General features: G+C 52.9%; 7 protein-coding genes across 7 annotated transcripts; 4 read left to right on the top strand and 3 right to left on the bottom strand.

Annotated features, from left to right (window-relative positions):
* Window positions 1-251: 251 nt before the first annotated feature.
* Window positions 252-2130, bottom strand: ECM42 (Arginine biosynthesis bifunctional protein ArgJ, mitochondrial; the record flags this gene model as incomplete). The annotated part of the gene is made up of 4 exons (XM_062909316.1): window positions 713-2130; window positions 489-657; window positions 329-438; window positions 252-279 (listed from the first exon to the last, which is right to left on the bottom strand). The coding sequence occupies exons 1-4, from the start codon at window positions 1810-1812 to the stop codon at window positions 252-254; spliced, it is 1407 nt and encodes a 468-aa protein (XP_062768085.1). The 5' UTR covers window positions 1813-2130.
* Window positions 1524-3845, top strand: QC763_202840 (uncharacterized protein). The gene is made up of 2 exons (XM_062909317.1): window positions 1524-2929; window positions 3253-3845. Exons 1-2 carry the CDS (start codon window positions 2603-2605, stop codon window positions 3703-3705), a joined length of 780 nt encoding a protein of 259 aa, XP_062768086.1. The 5' UTR covers window positions 1524-2602; the 3' UTR covers window positions 3706-3845.
* Window positions 3846-4445: 600 nt separating this feature from the next.
* Window positions 4446-6866, top strand: HIS3 (imidazoleglycerol-phosphate dehydratase). The gene is made up of 2 exons (XM_062909319.1): window positions 4446-6200; window positions 6265-6866. The coding sequence occupies exons 1-2, from the start codon at window positions 5930-5932 to the stop codon at window positions 6675-6677; spliced, it is 684 nt and encodes a 227-aa protein (XP_062768087.1). The 5' UTR covers window positions 4446-5929; the 3' UTR covers window positions 6678-6866.
* Window positions 4502-6969, bottom strand: LOC1 (60S ribosomal subunit assembly/export protein). Its single transcript, XM_062909318.1, has 2 exons — window positions 5200-6969; window positions 4502-5130 (listed from the first exon to the last, which is right to left on the bottom strand). Exons 1-2 carry the CDS (start codon window positions 5506-5508, stop codon window positions 4819-4821), a joined length of 621 nt encoding a protein of 206 aa, XP_062768088.1. The 5' UTR covers window positions 5509-6969; the 3' UTR covers window positions 4502-4818.
* A 105-nt stretch (window positions 6970-7074) lies between these two features.
* QC763_202870 (uncharacterized protein) lies at window positions 7075-7988 on the top strand. The gene is made up of 2 exons (XM_062909320.1): window positions 7075-7756; window positions 7814-7988. The coding sequence occupies exons 1-2, from the start codon at window positions 7581-7583 to the stop codon at window positions 7974-7976; spliced, it is 339 nt and encodes a 112-aa protein (XP_062768089.1). The 5' UTR covers window positions 7075-7580; the 3' UTR covers window positions 7977-7988.
* A 701-nt stretch (window positions 7989-8689) lies between these two features.
* QC763_202880 (uncharacterized protein) lies at window positions 8690-10357 on the bottom strand (the record flags this gene model as incomplete). The annotated part of the gene is given in 2 exon segments (XM_062909321.1): window positions 8690-8726; window positions 8736-10357. Coding segments are annotated over 2 exon segments (1659 nt in total).
* Window positions 10358-13925: 3568 nt separating this feature from the next.
* On the top strand, window positions 13926-17151 carry QC763_202890 (uncharacterized protein; the record flags this gene model as incomplete). The annotated part of the gene is made up of 3 exons (XM_062909322.1): window positions 13926-14070; window positions 14139-14478; window positions 14532-17151. 3 exons carry the CDS (start codon window positions 13926-13928, stop codon window positions 17149-17151), a joined length of 3105 nt encoding a protein of 1034 aa, XP_062768091.1.
* Between the last annotated feature and the right edge of the window lie 39 nt (window positions 17152-17190).

Raw genomic sequence — 17190 nt, forward strand, 5'->3', positions numbered from 1 at the left:
ACGTTCGACTTTTGGAGGTTGAAGCCAGCTGGGGGATTGAATTGCTGATTGGGAGACGCGACGCGTTTGAACCGCGTTAGCTTAAAGTGGTTTTTCAAGACGCAGGTAAACCCTAACCCTTGACCCCTTAGTTCACCACCAGGCAGCAACAATGGACAATAGATCTTGGAAGCAGCCATGGTATGTTCATTCTCATTTATTTACATTATATGGTTATAGGTCTAGATTTCTAGATGTCTAGGTTCTTGCATTTATGTGCGGTAGTCACCGTTGATGGTACTATCCAGGTCAGCTGATATCAGTGCCTGAGAAGACAAGGGAAACTCACATGTACTCATGACTGTAGTCGCAGGTCCAGTAAGTGGCTTGCTTGTCGCCAGTTCCGAGCCTGACCAAAATCTCAAGATCCTCGAGCTCCAAAATCTCAGCAGCTCTCGCCTATAAATTGTTAGTAAGCCGTTCCCAATTCATGATCTCAGTCAACTCACCTCATCAACCTGCTCAGGCTCTCCGTTCACCAACAGCTTGAGCTCAGTAGTGCCATCCGTGGGCACGAACGAGACATTGGTCTTCTCAGGGACAATCTCAGGAACATCGTTGATGGGCTCGCTAGGCTCGGAAATCAGGGAGTAGCCGGTGGCGCACAGAATGCGGCCCCTATCGATCTTTGTCAGTTTCGTCGTCACATTCCAAACAGACTGAGGAAACGTACCAGTTTGCGTCCTTGCCATACAAGGCAGTCTTGACAAGTGGCGATCTCGCAATGGTGCTCGCAATCTTCCGAGCAGCCTCCTCGCTAGCGGAATCCACCACCTTGATTGTCACAAACTTGGTAGCACCCTCACCATCACGCACAATCAACTGCGCCAACTCTGTAGAGAACTTGGTGAGAACCTCACGGAAGGCCTCATAATCAGGTGTGCCCTCCACAACCTCCTTTCCTCCAGCCATACCGTTGGCCAACAACGCAACAGTGTCGTTGGTCGACGTGTCACCGTCAATGGTGATGCTGTTGAAGGAACGGTCGACGGCGTGCTTGAGAACCGATGGAAGAGCCGACGACGAGAGAGGGGCATCCGTGGCAATAACACCCAAAAGGGTGGCCATGTTGGGGTGAATCATGCCCGCTCCCTTGGTGGTACCCGCTATCCTATACTCCACGCCTGGCGAGGAGGGCAAAGTAAAAGTGCGGGAGATGAGCTTGGGGAAGGTATCAGTGGTGCAGATGGCCTTGGCCATGGTGAGCCAGTGCTCGTGGGACCCGCCCAAAGCACTGTGGGCCTTTGGCACGTTGTTGATGATCTTGTCGATGGGCAGCCTCTGTCCGATGACACCAGTGCTCATGACAATGGTGCTATCACTCTGACCGAGGCACTTGTCAGCCGCCTGAGCCATCTTGGCGGCATCCTCCAAACCACCCTTTCCAGTGACGGCATTGGCGCATCCCGAGTTGATGACCACCCCCTGGATGCCCTTATTTCCCTTCTTTTGCAACAGAGCACGGCTGAAAGTAACGGGGGCGGCCTGAAACTTGTTCTTGGTGAAGACGGCGGCGGCAGCACATGGTACTTCGGATGTCAAGAGAGCGAGATCTGGTTTTGTTGTGTTGCTGGGCTTAACTCCAACGATGGTGCCTGACACCTGGAAGCCGAGGGGGTATGTGCCTGAGGTTGGGATGTACTTCTTCTTGGCCGCGGGGATGGAGCTGGACGGGGCAGAATAAGCTCGGGATGGGATGTGAGAAAAGGACCGAACCAATTGAGCTTTAGGTTGCCTCAATTGGCTCAACGCACATCGACTGAAGCCCACCATGACTGTTTCCGGTTTCAAAATGTAGGGGTACGGAGGGGAGATGTGAAGAGCCGGGTAACTGTGGTCGATTGGGTTGCGTGAGATCTTATCAAAGCAGTGAGAGCCCACCGCCGAGGTTTGGAAAATATCTAGGGCGGCGGTACCGGAACTGGGTCCAGACAGCACAACAAGATCGAATTGCCGCAATAACGATGATGCCAGTCTCTAGTATAACACCAGAAACATAAGATAGTTGGGAAAAACAATGAGATACTCTGAATTTTGGACAGCAGCCATGAAAATCTCTTTATACCACCCCTCAATTGAGTCACTCTTTCAAGACCCTAACGACCAGAGCTCCGGTCTGGAAAATGTTTATCAATAACTGCACCGTCGCTTCAGTGCTCTAGCCACAGCGCCCTCCACGTGGCTGGGCCCCCACCAAACGGGTGCCGAGCCGGGCCGGGCTGTGGCTCCAGCTCTCGTTCCCCACCAAAGCCAACGACCTCCATAAAAGGATTTCAGATTGGTGCAACTTTCCTCCATCTTCCATTCCCTCTCAAGCTCCAAAAAAGACACGAATCACAATTCGTGCCTTGTTGGAGCCGCATCATCACTTTCCCAGCCCGCTGGGGGCTTTCTTTCCTTTCTCCTCCCTCTTCCCATTCACAACCTCCTCCCTCCCCCACCACCTGCAGATCATGCCCCTTGCGTTTTGAGTTTACGACCCGGAGAGCTTCATTTGAAATTTGAAGTCGCTCTTCTTTTCTTTGTTCACACATCACTTCTCTCACACCACACCACCGCCACCATGTCAGACGCGATGGATGCCTACTGGCAGTTACAGCCATTAGCGCGAACACTCGCGACCGCCATCTTCGTCACGTCGATTGGAGGGCATCTGGGATTGATCCCAACGGGCTGGTTGTTCTTCCACTCCTCGCTGGCCATCTTCCATATGCCACCTCAGATTTGGCGGTTCCTCACCACCTTTCTGTTGAGTGGTCCCCAGCTGGGCATCATCTTGGATCCTTACTTCGTCTACCAGTATCTCAGCCAGATCGAGTCCGGGAACCCCAAATTCCAACGGAAGGAAGATGTTCTCTGGTACCTCATAACGGTCAGCGGCTTCATCTTGGTAGGTCCCTCTCTTTGCGCATTCTGCTCTCTTCACACAACACACAACGCAAAACACCCTCGAATTATCTGCCCGCATAGTGCTATCTCCCCCAACTATAGCGGTTCCTGGAATCGAGGAAGATCACCCTCGTATCTCGGCCGGCCCTCTTTCGCTTTACGGGTCGGTTCGCGGTGCGGGCATGGTGGGATGCCATGGATGACCCGAGCATACTCAATATGTTCGGTGTGGTTTTTACGGCGCCCTACATTTTTTCACCTGGGGAAATTCGACTTTTGTTGCCCGACATCGTAAACGGACAGCTAACCGTAAACACATAATAGCTGTTCACCCAGTGTTTCCTGGGCTTCCAGCCTTTTCTCATCAGCGCCTTGATTATTGCTCTATGCTACACGGCCTCGCAAGATTCGCGCGGCATGAAGGCCAACTTTTTCTTCTTCACCGTGCCAGCCCAGCTTGTTCCGTATTGCATGCTCGGCATGTCCGTCATCATGAACCCTGCCGCTCTGCCCCAACAGATTTGTGGTATCTTGGCCGCCCATCTTCATGACTTCTTAGTACGCACCTGGCCCGAGTTTGGAGGCGGTAGAAATTGGTTGGCCACTCCAGCATTCGTGTCTCGACTCGTCACCACGCCGAGAATTCTCCAACGCGAGTACGGCACCGGATTTCGCCCACGGACCCAGACGTCGGGCAGTTCTACGGGGGCCTCCGCCGGCTCCGGGCCACTTCCCGACTCCTGGAAGACAAGGGGAACTGGCCATCGGCTGGGTTAATGGATAGAAGACGGGGATTGTACGAATACAAAATAATATTAGACCAGTTCATGTCCTGTGGCTCATTCAGGGGTGTTATCATGTCCGTTGTTTGAGTGCCGATAGTAGTGCCGATAATCGTGCCTGTGCTCCTTGATACTTGAGAGATGAAGCCCGAGTTATGGCTGATACCTGTTTTTCTAAAGATGTAGCAGCGCAGGCTCGGCTGTATGTCGAGACACTCAGACTTGATGGAGTCTTTTTTTGTTCTGAGACAAGGACGCCTGTTGGTTTTCAAAAAAAACCCCCCAAAAAATACAATAATAGTTAAAATCACTTAGCATGCCCACGGTAGAGAACTTGCTTGTGTGAGGCCGTCAACCGGAGATTTCGTGATAGACTTGCTGCCAAAGACCGGTGTTGGGCTGTTCTCATTGGCAAAAAGGAGGGAATGAGTGGGTGGTGATGTCAGGTTGTAAAAGCAAAAGGCACGAAAAAAGTAAAGCGAAGCTTGGGACCCTTCTTGCCCATACGACTAATGACCCTGGTGAGCTGTGCCTGCTCGGGCCTTCCCTCAGATCGGGTTGCCAAACACAGCCACCATGGATGCTTCCCATCACCCAGTCGCACCCTTGGGGAGCACCGACCCGGCCGGACGTTTCACTGTTAACTCCATTTGAGCTACTTCGCTGGAACAAGGGGGGAGGGAGGATGTATATATGGTGTGGATGTTTGTTGGTGACTGTGTGGGGGGTGGTTGAGTGTTTGCTTGGATCAAGGCAAACAGATGATGGTTAGATATGAGAGATGATTCTGTGGGTGGTTCTTGGGCGTGTCTCTTGTGAGGATAACGTCTTCAAGTCAGGTAATACTTCTCAATACAAGACAGGCATATATACACCTTCCCTGCGATCTCCATTCATACATACTCAGCAAAGTAAAAAGACGACCGCAATCTTGCCATTCTTCCATCCATTGGTATCTCTCAATAGTCAACGAAAACTTCAAAAATGCATCCCGGTTTTGTCCACCCCTTCTCCCCCCGAAAGAAAAAAAACGCCATTATAACGCCCGCCATATAATTCCCATCCATATGCCGATAAAAGAAACACAGCCCCTCCATCATGACCCCCCCTACTCGGCCGCAAAAGAAACACTCTTCTTCTTCGTCCTCCCCGCCTTGGTACCCCTCAAAACAGCCTCCTTGACAATCTTATCCCCCTCCTCATCCTCCTTTTTCATCTTCTCCCCATCACCCCTCTTCCTCTTCTTCCTCATCAACTCCTTCGTCTCATCCAGCTTAGCCTTCCTCTCCTGCTCCTTCTTCTCCGCCTCTGCTTTGCGCGCCTCGCGAATCTCCTCCATTTGGCGGGCCTTGATTAACTTGGACTCGATCTGGCCTTCTTTCTCGGCTTGGACTATGGCTAGGATTGTGGACATTGATTCCTACATGTTTTTTTTTTCATTAGCCCGGTGGGGGGGCGGGGATTGGGGGGAGGGAAGGGGGGAACGTACCCTATCATCAACAAAAACCTTCCCCTTCTTCTTCCCTTTGGGCTTGGTCACCCCAACGGGGGTGATCATATTCAGCTCTGGGATCCCTAGCTCTTTTTCGGTGTAGACGCGGGGTTTCTTTTTGCGGTCTTGGCCGAAGTTGGGTTTGGACTTTTGTTCTTTGGGGGGGATTTTGCCTTTGGGAGCACCCTTGCCGCCTGAGGGTTTCTTCACGCCGGATGAAGAGGATCGTTTTGGGCCGGAGGAGGAGGAGGAGGAGGGTTTGGAGCCGGCGGCGTGTTTGTTTTTTATTGTTCTGGTTGGTGCCATTGTTATTGTCGGGGGGTTGGTGAATTGGGGGGGGTTGGTTGGTAGGGAATGGATTTGTCGGTGGTGCCGGTGGTGGTGATGATGCGCGCAGGGCGCAAAGGTGGTCTGGAAATTTTTGGAATTGAGAGCATGGGCAGGGCCTTATCGGAGCTGGAGGAGGTTGCTTATCGGTTTGATGGGTGGAGAACAGGGGGGTGATCCGGCAGGCAAAAATGGGTGAAAAAGTGGCGGGAAGTTCGTCCGTTGGATTTTTTGGCGGGGTTAATTTATCTGGGATTTATCTTATCGGTTTGTTGGTCAGTCATCGACTTGGTATCGCCGATTGCGCTCGTGGAAGTTGAAGGTATTCGCGGCAACAATTTGAAAGTAGGCATTTACAAGGGTCTTTTTTCGAGTAAGAAAGTATACAACCGATCACAAAATGGCTACTGCTGAACACCCTCCCCGCTGGGCCGCTTTTGCGCGCGACACCAACGAGACCAAGATCCAGCTTTCGCTGAATCTCGACGGCGGGCGCTTCCACCCAGACACCGACGCCCGTCTCTTCAAGGGCCAGGACCACGCCAGCCAGACGAGCAAGTCGCAGACCATCAGCATCAACACCGGCATTGGTTTCTTGGACCACATGCTTCACGCCCTGTCCAAGCATGCGGGCTGGAGTCTGGCGCTGAACTGCAAGGGTGATTTGCACAGTTAGTCACCCCCCCTCCCCTACTCAAAGGGAACTTTTTCTGATTTTAAAATGTTTCAAAACAGTCGATGACCACCACACGGCCGAAGACGTCTGCATCGCCCTCGGATATGCCTTTGCCCAAGCCCTCGGCACCCCCGTCGGCATCAAGCGCTTCGGCTTCGCCTACTGCCCCCTCGACGAGGCCCTCAGCAGAGCCGTGGTCGACATCTCCAACAGACCGCACAGCGTTATCGACTTGGGACTCAAGCGCGAGAAGATTGGGGATCTAAGCACCGAGATGATCCCTCACTGCATGCAAAGCTTCGCGCAGGCGGCGCGCATCACGCTGCATGTGGATGTGATTAGGGGGGATAATGACCACCACAGGGCCGAGAGCGCGTTCAAGGCGCTGGCGGTGGCGATTAGGGAGGCTATTTCGAGGGTTGCTGGGAAGGAGGGGGAGGTGCCTAGTACTAAGGGGACGTTGAGTGTTTAAATTCGGGTGTATATCATGTTATAAAAGCGAGCATAAGAAATGGAGTTTTTGTTCTTGATTTCGAAAGGGCTGGCAGCTGGGAACTGCGCAGACAAAGAAGGACAGGGAGGAAACCAAAAAATGTGCAGAAACAATAAGAAGAATTGAAGAAGATTCTCCATTCAAAAAATGCCTCGAAAAAAAAAGGTCATCCTGAATTTCACATGATTTTAGTTCTTCGACGGTTGCGCCAGCCTTGGGCCCCACCATTTGGCGGGAGTGGTGTGATGGATTGATGTTGGACCAAACACCCTGCCCACAAAATAACTGGGACACTAAAGTAGGTAATATGCCTTCAAGGGTAGTCCATATGCCTTTAAAGATAGTTTATAGGCCTTTAAAGATAGTTAACAGGCCTTAAAGGATTACTTAAAGGCCTATTACTTGCGTTTAAGGTATGTTCAAAGTATAATATGGGTTAACTTTACTGTAGTGTCTCAATTATTTTGTGGGCAGGGTGCCAAACTGCCAGCAATAGTTCGAACCAATCTTCCTCGCCATCCTTGCATCGGAAACGCAGCAGCCTTACGAGCTTATGACGCAGCGTGATCGAGGTACACGGTGCTTGTTTGGTTGCAGCTCGCGATATTGAAGCTCCTGTTTGGTCATAACAGAAGTTCAATTTTGGGAAGTGGTCTTTCAACACGCTGGTCGGGGTTCAAGCTCACATATCACCAACGACATCATCACTCACGGACAAGTTCAGTTTCACCAAACAGCAGCCAAGACACAACATACTCTTGATACCACCTATTCCCATTCTTGAAGACCGATTATATACCCACCACGCGATCTCAAAAACTGAGATCATTTCCATCCAACGCAAGAGCAACAATTAGAAGCTAAAGACCTCTCTGGCGACCAATGATGCCCACCTCCCTTAACAACGCCAAACACGAAGAAGCGGTTGACGCCTCCTGGGCCGCGACACGGGGTGCGGTCTCTGGCGCGCTGAAATGGGGGGTTGCGACGGCGGTGCTGGGCGGGTTGGGATATGCTTTCTCGCCAGTGTACAGGGGTTTGACTATTCAGTTCAAGGTGTAAGGTGTCCCCTCCAACCTGGTGTGGAATATGGAAGTGCTGATGTGAGGAAATAGGTACATCCAAATGTCGGGCATGGTCCTAGGCAGCATGCTCGAAGCGGATGCTAGGCTGAGGGAGTATGAAGCCCAAATGAGGCTGCGGAGGAGGCTGATGAAGGAGCAGGCCATGTGGGCTAGTTTTGAGGAGAGGTATGGGAAGGAGGAGGAAGATGATTGATTTTTTCGGGGGAAAGTGTATATAGGATAGCGGTGTAAGATAGTAAAGTGGTGGTTCGTCTTCTCTATGTGTCCTTTGTTGCGGAACTGCGGTGGTCAATCAACTGTACGATTTCTGTTGTTGGTTGTAGGGGGCAGGTGAATTAATTGTAGGGAAACACCTGAACTCAAAAACGGATTATAAAAAAAGGGTGAGGTAAGGGTGTGCTTTTCATAGGGATATTTGTGTATAGCGATCTGTTCGGTTGATGATAGAAATGCTGTTCAAATACAGTTGGCCTCCTAACTTGGACCTGTGCCCCCGATCCGGTTATGTTATGATTATGCTCCTGCCCCTAATGCCCTGGTCCCAAAACCCAATATTCATGCTACTGTCTCCATGCTCCTTAAACCAACGCCCCTCCCCCATATTCATCCCCATATATCTTATGCAGAACGACCGTGCGCGCCTCTCTTTCCCATAATCCAGACAAAAATCAAGAAACTAAACGACTGACAACTGCCACCATGAACACCCCCCCCTTTTTCCATGCTTTCCATCGTTTACCTATAGGTACAGCCGTAATACATGATATTATACAGTCCGTTAATATACAATAGTTACACCAAAGAAGAGAAAAAACTAAAATCTGGTCGTTACGGTGAGAAAATGCGAGATCTATCTCATAATAAAGATAAAGTCGTAAGTGAGGACAACAAGAGAGTGAAAACAAATCAAGAAATATACTTTGGACTCCTCCACCCCCCAAACCCGCCAAACCCGCCAAACCACCTGCTCCCGCTCGTCCCAGGAAGTGACCTCCTAGTCTTGTGACTCGCTCCCGGCGGAGGAGGGAATGCCCCTTGGCCCATAGGAGGCGTCAGCAAGCCCTCGTTGAATCTTGTCGAGGTAGCGGGAGCGGTGCCAGGAGTGCGAGGTCTGGTTGTTGTGCCTAGCGACGTCTCCGGTCGGGGTGCTTCCTGGGCTTGTTGTTGTCTTCCCCCACCAAACGGGCAGGAAGAAAGTGATGTTCCTGGCCGACGGCTGGACAGACTGGGGTTGTTGAGTGGGATGTTGACCATGCCTTCTGTTTGAAGGCCAAGCCCGACTCGTCCAAGACGGGATTGGGAAGACTGGGCGCGAGGTCGGTGTTGGGGGTGGGGGGGTCTGGTTTGTGAGGTGATGGGGGGTGATAGAGGGAGGGGTTTGTTGGAGGGGAGGAGGGCGGATTTCATGCCTGTTGAGGGGGCTCGGGGTCTCGTTTCTGGTTGCTTTTGTTGTGCTTGTGGTTGAGGTTCAGATCTTTGTGTTCGTAGAGGGTGGTTTGTCAGGGGTGTTATCTTCAATGGGGCGGGGATTGGTGACCGGCTTGAGTTGATGTTCCTCATGATATTCTTCGGGGGTGGCTTTGGTGGGGCTGGAAAGAGGGAGAACCGGGGGTTGGATGTTTTCCTTGGGGCTGGTGAGGTTGAGGGAGCCGAGACCGATGGTGGAGGGGGAAGGGGTGCTTTGGGGGGCTTGCTAGGTTCCCATGGTGTACCAGCAGGGGTGAGGTATGTTCTTCGTGCTTTGGAGGAGCGTTTGGTACTGGCTGTATCTGGATTTGAAGCTGGGACGGGTGGCGGTGGTGATGCTGGCAAGGCTGGTACCGGTGGAGAAGGAGCAGAAGGGAGTTCGGCGAGATTGGAAGAACCCTTTGATCGTCGACGGTCAAGCTCTGTGGTGGCATAGAACCACAGGGCGAAGACTGTGTCGACACTCCGGCGGTCCACGGCTCTAGGGGAGGGCGTTGCCTTTCTAATTTGTACCATTTCGTGCTCCACGTGTTGGGGTTGGGGAGGTGTTACTGGCCCGTACGTGTATTCATTGGCGTCGTCGCTTTCGTATAGTCCCAAGTCGAGTAGTGCTTCGGTAGCCACGGAGGAGTTGGAAGGAGAGTGTGATGGTGATGATCTCGGTTGGTGGACCGGGACGGTCTGGTATTCCTGAAAGTGATACATGGGTGCCTCTCTTGCTGTCCCTGAATCCCGCCGACGTTGTTTCCTGCGACGGCAGAGGAAGAATATAAAGGCAGCACCGGCGAGAACCAGGATGATTCCCACAACAATGCCTGCAATGGCAAACCCTGGCAGGGCCCCCACAGTAGTCGGTGGCGAGGGAGAGGGAGGGCTGGTATTGGATGGACCTCGAACTCCCGTGGTGACCGAAGTGGCAGTAACAGTAGAAAGTGTCGTTCTAGGTCCAAAGTCGACCGGCGGCGTTCGAGACTCGCAGCACTCGCTCAGGGGAATAACCAATGTCGTCGTAGTAGGTGCCGGTCGCAAAGCTCTGACCACACGAGTTGTATGGGATAGGTCAGAACAGGACGTTGATTCAGGACTTAGACGAGACGCCACATGCATCTTAGACGCTCCATGAGATCGGAACAAAAGAAACACGGTCCATCTTTGGCTGTTGGTGGAGAACTGGGGGAACAACAGGAAATATAGAAAAGCAGAGCAGGCAACCGGCAGCTCATATACTTGTCCGAGTGTTCTACAAAGGAGACTCGGTCCTGCAACTGTGAGGGACAGGAATTCTGCCTTTGCCCTCCAAGCTGCCGCATAAGGTACGCGGCATGGCAGTGGGCAAAGAGAGGCAGTGCCATTGCGGGTGGTCCATGACACCGGGGCCAAAGTGGGAATAGGGAACAGGGTGGTACCACAGCTGACCACATCCAGCGGCGTAGACGCTTTGGGTGTGTCCGATGTCAGTTGCTGTAAAAACACGGTGGAAGCAGTCTTTGCTGATATGTGTTTGCGGCAAACTCTAAGCGCCTGGCGCGCGCACCTTTGATGATGGAGGTGGACAGACAAGAGTTGTTGGACTCGTGCTTCGGACTAGATGTCCTCCAAAAATCAATATTTCAAACTGGTTGTACAACACCATCACGCGTCAATCGCCTACTTAAGCGCGCTTCTAGAAGCCGCCCATCGCTTGATGAGGGGAAATCAGAAGACTATTGAGGTTGTGCCGCAAAAGATCCTGTCTCGTATGTTGGATGTCCGAATCTCTCCACAAAGATGATGGTGTTGACTGCAGACTCTGACATCTAACCCCGAGAGAGTTGGAAGATTTTCATGCGGCACAGAAGATGTAGCGTGAAAATCCGGAGGTTCGCCACCGCCCGAGTTGGTGAAGAGTGAGTTCATGGGGCAGATGTGGAGAGACGACCCCTGACGCCATCTCCGGTGTTACTCTGTACTTGGTTTTTGAAGGTATGACGCAGAGGCTGAAGATTTTAGAACAGGCGATGATGCCTCTCTCAGAATATCCTCGCTCGGTACCGGCAAAAAGGGTAATCCACAAAAAGATCAAATAAAACTCTGGAGTGTTCTAGAGATCCCAAGATATCTGGGGAGAGTGGGGGTTCGACGCCTTGATTTGCCGGCAGCACCTATTTTGGCATGCAGAAAGGGGGCCACTCGGCGCTTATTCAGAGCCAACACCACCCAAGATCTCGTGGCAGCCCTGTCCCCATTGTCCTTTCTTGCGTGCTTTGGAATGCAAGAAATCTGTAGCCGCGGGAAACACTGCAGTTGGTTGCGCCAAAGTCGGTAGACGGCCCGTTCGGGAAGGGCTTGTGTGTGTTGGCCTCAGTTCGTCCAGGTTTTCGGGGTTGTGTTGCCAAGTCGTGCCCGTGATGTTCTGGGTCAAGAGCAAACTGCGCCTGGTTGTTGTGGGCAGTGTTAGCTTCGTGGTGTCTCGGTGATCAGTTCTGAAATCAACACTGTCTATCTAGGGCTTGTGTAACTGGAAACCACGCCGAGGGGGGGCGCACAGGTTTAGTTTGCCTGCACGTTTTGGTGATGCTGAGCTGTTTAAGTCGGTGCCTGACACAGTATGACAAAGCCTTACGGTGACGATATGCGATCGACGCAGTTTCAACTCTGATGATGGAATCAACACCGAGAGGACCTTGCCTACGGAGTTTAATGCCATCGGTGTGTTTTGTGAAGCGCGCCTATATGGCAACGCAAATGAGAAGTTGACACTAGTTCATGACATGGTGAACACGAGAGAAGCAGGACGTCGAGAGATTGCGAAACATATAAAAAGAACAGCAGATGAGCTGTCGAGCGAGGGATGATGAAGTTATCGCCAAATCGGTAGGTGTTTGCTCGTTGCCATGGTGGCGTGGGATGAAGTCGAGATTGCCTCGTGTGCCTGAGCTGAGATCCTTCGGCGGGATCCCCTAGCTGTTTCGTCTTCAACTGCCGGCTGCGACAATCAGGAGACAGGAGACAGGAGACAGGAGACGGAAGTCAATCAGCCTGGCCCCTCTGAAAGGCTGGCCTTGCTTTGAGTTCGGAAGCACTGCGCATTGCTGGGTGATGCTGTGCCTCACACTCGGCTATCTGGCTGTCTTTGGTAGGGCAGACAGTTTGTGGCTCCCGCGACTCCTTACTGCACCACACGCGGCAAAAGCCACCAGTTCGAGGATCTGCGTCGAGAGGGTGTTCTGTCATCCAGAGTGTCTGTTGAAAATGACGGCTTGGCCGGGTTGGTGATCATGAACGTCTCGTCTCGATGCGGGCCAGAGGTTGGTGCAAGGTTCGCGTGCTCCCGTCTGACCAGATCTTTTGTGTGGCATGGCACAGACCCCAATTAAAGTGCTATCTATATCCGGTCAGCTATCGGTTGCTGTCTGCAGCAGGATAAAAATGACACTTCCCCTCCTGTTTCTTGCAGACTGGATTGACACGATGCCTGAAGCTGTAAAGTGCTGGCCAGGTAGAGACCCATTGCCAAGATGGTTGCTGTTTGAGGTTGTCGAGATGCATTCAGCTGAAAACGAGAGAGGAGCGACGGCGTCGGCACCGGGGGACGGGACCCACCAAGGGCTTCCGAGCCGAGCGGCCCCGCCGAGGCCGGTGGTCTCGGGCTGCCAAGGACCGAATCACTCGCATCAACAGCACTGGCGTTTGACGGGCATCGGTCCGTCAATTTGCGACCAACCAATGGGGTATCGAATCATGAAAGAAACGGAAAACTTAGCCCCACTTGATCTACCCAGAGTCCACCACGGCGCGTAGCCGAATTTAGCGTCCGCTGTCCTGATCGCAGAATGCACGTCGGGAGGGAACGCCGAGACCCCACTGAATGTTTCTTCCATCATCACCTGCACTATCACCAGCAGCTACTTGGATTCATCACAGCGTCTTTTGAGTTTTTTTCTTTGGATGAACGGCAGGTCATGATGGACTCGAATCTCCGCAATGTGGTACAAGATGTCGTGGCCTGTAGGACATGGACAGATACGCTACATGCATTTCATGTACCGTTCCTACATTAGGGCCGGGTCCATGGCGTCTTCCTCCGGCAATTGCGAGATACCAAGAAGCAAAACGAATCCTTCAGCTTGGGTGATTCTTCCCCGCAACTCGGCATCTTTGGGCAAGACATAAACGGACTCCTCTTTGTGTCACACCGTTTCCTTCAAACAGAGCAACAGTAGTAGCCAGCAGCATGCTTTGAACCAAGGTCAAAGGTCACATCTGCAAAACACCGAGCTGCTCGGCAGGTTTGGCGGCGCTTAGGGAAGCCATCCCGTTGGCTACCCTCTTTCCATCAGCCTATTCCACCGTTTTCCCCAGCTCGGAACGGTCGCCCAGAATAGCTCACGTCCGCAGCAACCATATATCCCCACGTGGTGAACGGCAACCCCCTGCGCCTTTGGGGCACTGCTGCTGTTCCCCTCTCCGTTGAGATCTTGCTGGACTGAATCTGCTTCCCGTCTTGGTGCTTGTGATTTGGAAAGGGGTTGGGATATTCTTCCATTTGCGACAGATTCCACAATACAATGATTGACGACGCCGGACTGCAATGATCTTGTTTGGTTGTTTAAAAACACAGTATTCGAAGTGACCACCAGGTCGACTTGGGCTTTCCAATTTGAGAGGAGGGGCATAGCGGCGCAGGCTGCCCACCATGAAGATTGCCTGTCTACAGTTTGCGCCTCAGGTCGGGGATGTCGACAACAACCTCAACCGGGCTGATGCCGTACTGAACAAGGCGCGCACGGGGGATCTTGATGATTTGGACTTGCTTGTACTGCCGGAACTTGCCTTTACAGGTACGTTTATTGCAGATTATTTACTCGGCGGGGGGGGGGGGGCGGAGAATGCTGATGGGCAAATCCAGGTTACAACTTCAAGTCGCTACAACACATCTCTCCCTGTTTGGAACGTCGTGATTCTGGAATCAGCTCTCTCTGGGCTCGAACTACCGCCCTGAAACACGATTGCGCCGTTGTAGTAGGGTATCCGGAGAAGGTGGACATGAGCGCAAGATGGCCAGCGAACCCAGAGCACTACAACTCAGCGCTTATCGTAAACCGAGATGGCGATACTGTTGGCAACTACCGCAAGCTACACCTATTTTATACCGATGAGACCTGGGCACTCCAAGGGCGGGATGGTTTCTTTCGGGGCAATGTCGAAGGCTTGGGGAACGTTGCTTTGGGTATTTGCACTGACATAAAGTAAGCCTGCTGTCTTTAGTGAGTTCTCCCTAGGCATTTCTAACAGTGTCTAGTCCATACGAGTTGGAAACACCATGGGAAGCTTTCGAATTCGGATTTCACGTCATGGAAGCACACGCAAATGTGGTCATAGTCAGCATGGCCTGGCAATCTCAACAGGATCCCAGCCAATACACCCGTCGGCCTCACGAGCCGGATCTCGAGGCCCTGGTGTACTGGGTTCAGCGTCTTGAGCCTCTGATCCGGGAGGATAGTGAGGAGGAGATTATCGTCGTCTTTTGCAACCGGACTGGTGCTGAAGACGATGTGATGTACTCGGGAACAAGTGCCGTCTTGGGCATCAGAGGAGGGGAAGTTTACGTGTATGGGGTCCTCGGACGTGGAGTGAAGGAGTTACTTGTGGTCGACACGGACCAGCCTCCACTCAGCAAGTTGACCGATGCCTCAGGGGTCGAGGCCGAGAATCCTTACGCCGAGGAAACCGACGTCGAGACTGAGCCCGTCAAGCGCCGTGCGCAGGCCCTCGAGATCCAGATACCGGCCAAGAAGACGCCCAAAGAGCCACCAACATCGCACCCGATCAGCAGTCGCATAGAGGCTGTGTCAGCAACCCCCAAGTCTGTGTCTTCTGCTCGGTTGCCCTGGCTTGCACCAGCTGAGCCTGATGCCCAGAGTCCCGGCAACCCCCGATCACCTACTCGACTGCAGATACCTGTAACACCAGTGCGACCGAGTGCGGAAGAATTCACTCTCATCGACAGCGCCATTGCCGAAGACATTGCCATTCCCACAGCAAGATCATCGCGGACTCCAAGCCCGGACCTGAAGGCAACATCGCGTCCTTCGAGGCTATCAATACCAACGACCCCGTGGAAGTTTCGAGACAAGGCCAGCCCTTACCCATGGCAATACCGAGATGGGTCGCAGTCAGCTCTTTTTGGTGGGGGAGCTTGCATGACGCCAATAACACCGTTTGAAGTTGAGGAGGGCTGGTTGGGGACACCCATTGATGCTAAACCACCAAACTGGTACTGGAAGCACGATCACTCACTCTCCGCCGTCAAAGAGGCGATACAAGAGGAGGAAGAGGTGTCGCCGGGGAGCTCCTCAAAGCCAACCCAGAAGGTGGGAGGGCTTGAACCAGCAAAGACACAGCAAGACGCCTCTAAAGTCCGAGATGCCACACCGATCGACACAGAACCGCCAAATTGGTACTGGAAGCACGAGCCACAGTTGTCTTCTCTTGACGAGATACTCCACGAGGAAGCAGAAGGTGAACAAACCGAGACAGGAGAGAGCCCCAGACCGGAACAAGCCGCACCGTCAAAACCCACTAGTACCACCGTGGCAGAGGATGTCTGGGTAGCCACACCCATCGACAATGAAGTTCCAGATTGGTACTGGAAACACGAGCAAACGCTACCCTCCCTCAACGAAACAGCACAAGAGGAGCCTGAAGAGGACGAGTCAGAAGCAAAACAACAAGAAACATCCAGACCACGCCAAGTCTCAGCAGAAGACGTCTGGGTAGCAACCCCAATCGAAAACGAGGTCCCAGACTGGTACTGGAAACACAAACAAACACTGCCCTCCCTTGACGAGTCAGAAGACGACCCGCCACGGAATGCCCCCCAACCAGCCACCATCACCACCACCACCACCACCCCAGCAGCAGCAGCAGAAGAAGAAGAAGAAGAAGAAGAAGAAGAAGAAGACCACACCCCCACCCCCATAGAGGAAGAACCCCCCGATTGGCACTGGAAACACGAACAGACCCTCCCTCCCCTCAACGAGGAACACCCATCCCCTTCCCACTCCCAAGACTGGGCAGACCTCTCCTCTGTGTTGGCTAGTTTCAAGATACACCCAAAGTCAGCGTTGAGCAACTCCAGTGCTGCGCAGGATATTGGTGCGGAGAGGCCTAGCTCGCCCAAATCGCGGAATGCGAGTCGGTCGAGGCAGATTTATAGCTCGATGGAGAATTATGATTGGGAGCAGGGGCAGCAGCAGGCGAGGGTGGGTGGTATGCAGGTCCTTGGTGGTGGTGGTGGTGGTAGTGGTGGTGGGGTGAGGAGGCAGTCGTCGCGGTTGAGGAATGGTGTGATGATAGGGGATGGTGTTTCTGATGTTGAGGAGGAGGAAGAGCAAGCTCACGCCCGAGGGAGGGTTGGGTCCAGATACCGGAGTGTAAGCCGTGGTCGCCAACCTGGGCGGGTGAGGGGGGCAGGGATGGAGGTTGAGGGGTCGGGTTCGAGGCATGGGGTTTTGCTACAGCAGAACAGTCTACGAGATGGCATATCCCTACCGCGACAAAGTTGCCAAAATCTGCAAGACAAGCGGCCAGAACAGCAACAGGACGACAGTTATCGACAGCACAAACCAAGCATAGATTACGCCGCGCTGCCTAACTGGCCTTTTCCCCCTTCGCCGGAGGATATCATTAAACCGGCTGGGACTTTGTCGAATCTGTCCGTGGTGACGGTGGACGATGATCACAGTCCGGAGACGCCCAAGATAATGGGGATGGGGGTGGCGATTTCGCCGGTGGGGGAGGAGTATGAGGAGTTTGAGTATGGGTATCGTCATGGGGAGTGGGACGGTTGGGAGGGGAGTAAGAGGAGTTTGTTGAATGAGGAGTGGGTGGGGAGGAGGGGAAGGAGGGGGAGGGTTTGAGGATGATTTATGAAATTATTTTTGAGGGGTTGATACCAT

This window comes from Podospora pseudopauciseta (assembly GCF_035222475.1).
Source record: "Podospora pseudopauciseta strain CBS 411.78 chromosome 2 map unlocalized CBS411.78m_2, whole genome shotgun sequence".
NCBI classification, from domain to species: domain Eukaryota; kingdom Fungi; phylum Ascomycota; class Sordariomycetes; order Sordariales; family Podosporaceae; genus Podospora; species Podospora pseudopauciseta.

Coding starts and splice junctions, on each gene's coding strand:
- QC763_202840 (XM_062909317.1), top strand. CDS start 2,603: ATGTCAGACGCGATGGATGCCTACTGGCAGTTACAGCCATTAGCGCGA. Junction 2,930..3,252: donor CGGTCAGCGGCTTCATCTTG/GTAGGTCCCTCT, acceptor AACACATAATAG/CTGTTCACCCAGTGTTTCCT.
- LOC1 (XM_062909318.1), bottom strand. CDS start 5,508: ATGGCACCAACCAGAACAATAAAAAACAAACACGCCGCCGGCTCCAAA. Junction 5,131..5,199: donor AGGTTTTTGTTGATGATAGG/GTACGTTCCCCC, acceptor AAAAACATGTAG/GAATCAATGTCCACAATCCT.
- HIS3 (XM_062909319.1), top strand. CDS start 5,930: ATGGCTACTGCTGAACACCCTCCCCGCTGGGCCGCTTTTGCGCGCGAC. Junction 6,201..6,264: donor CTGCAAGGGTGATTTGCACA/GTTAGTCACCCC, acceptor GTTTCAAAACAG/TCGATGACCACCACACGGCC.
- QC763_202870 (XM_062909320.1), top strand. CDS start 7,581: ATGATGCCCACCTCCCTTAACAACGCCAAACACGAAGAAGCGGTTGAC. Junction 7,757..7,813: donor TTGACTATTCAGTTCAAGGT/GTAAGGTGTCCC, acceptor GTGAGGAAATAG/GTACATCCAAATGTCGGGCA.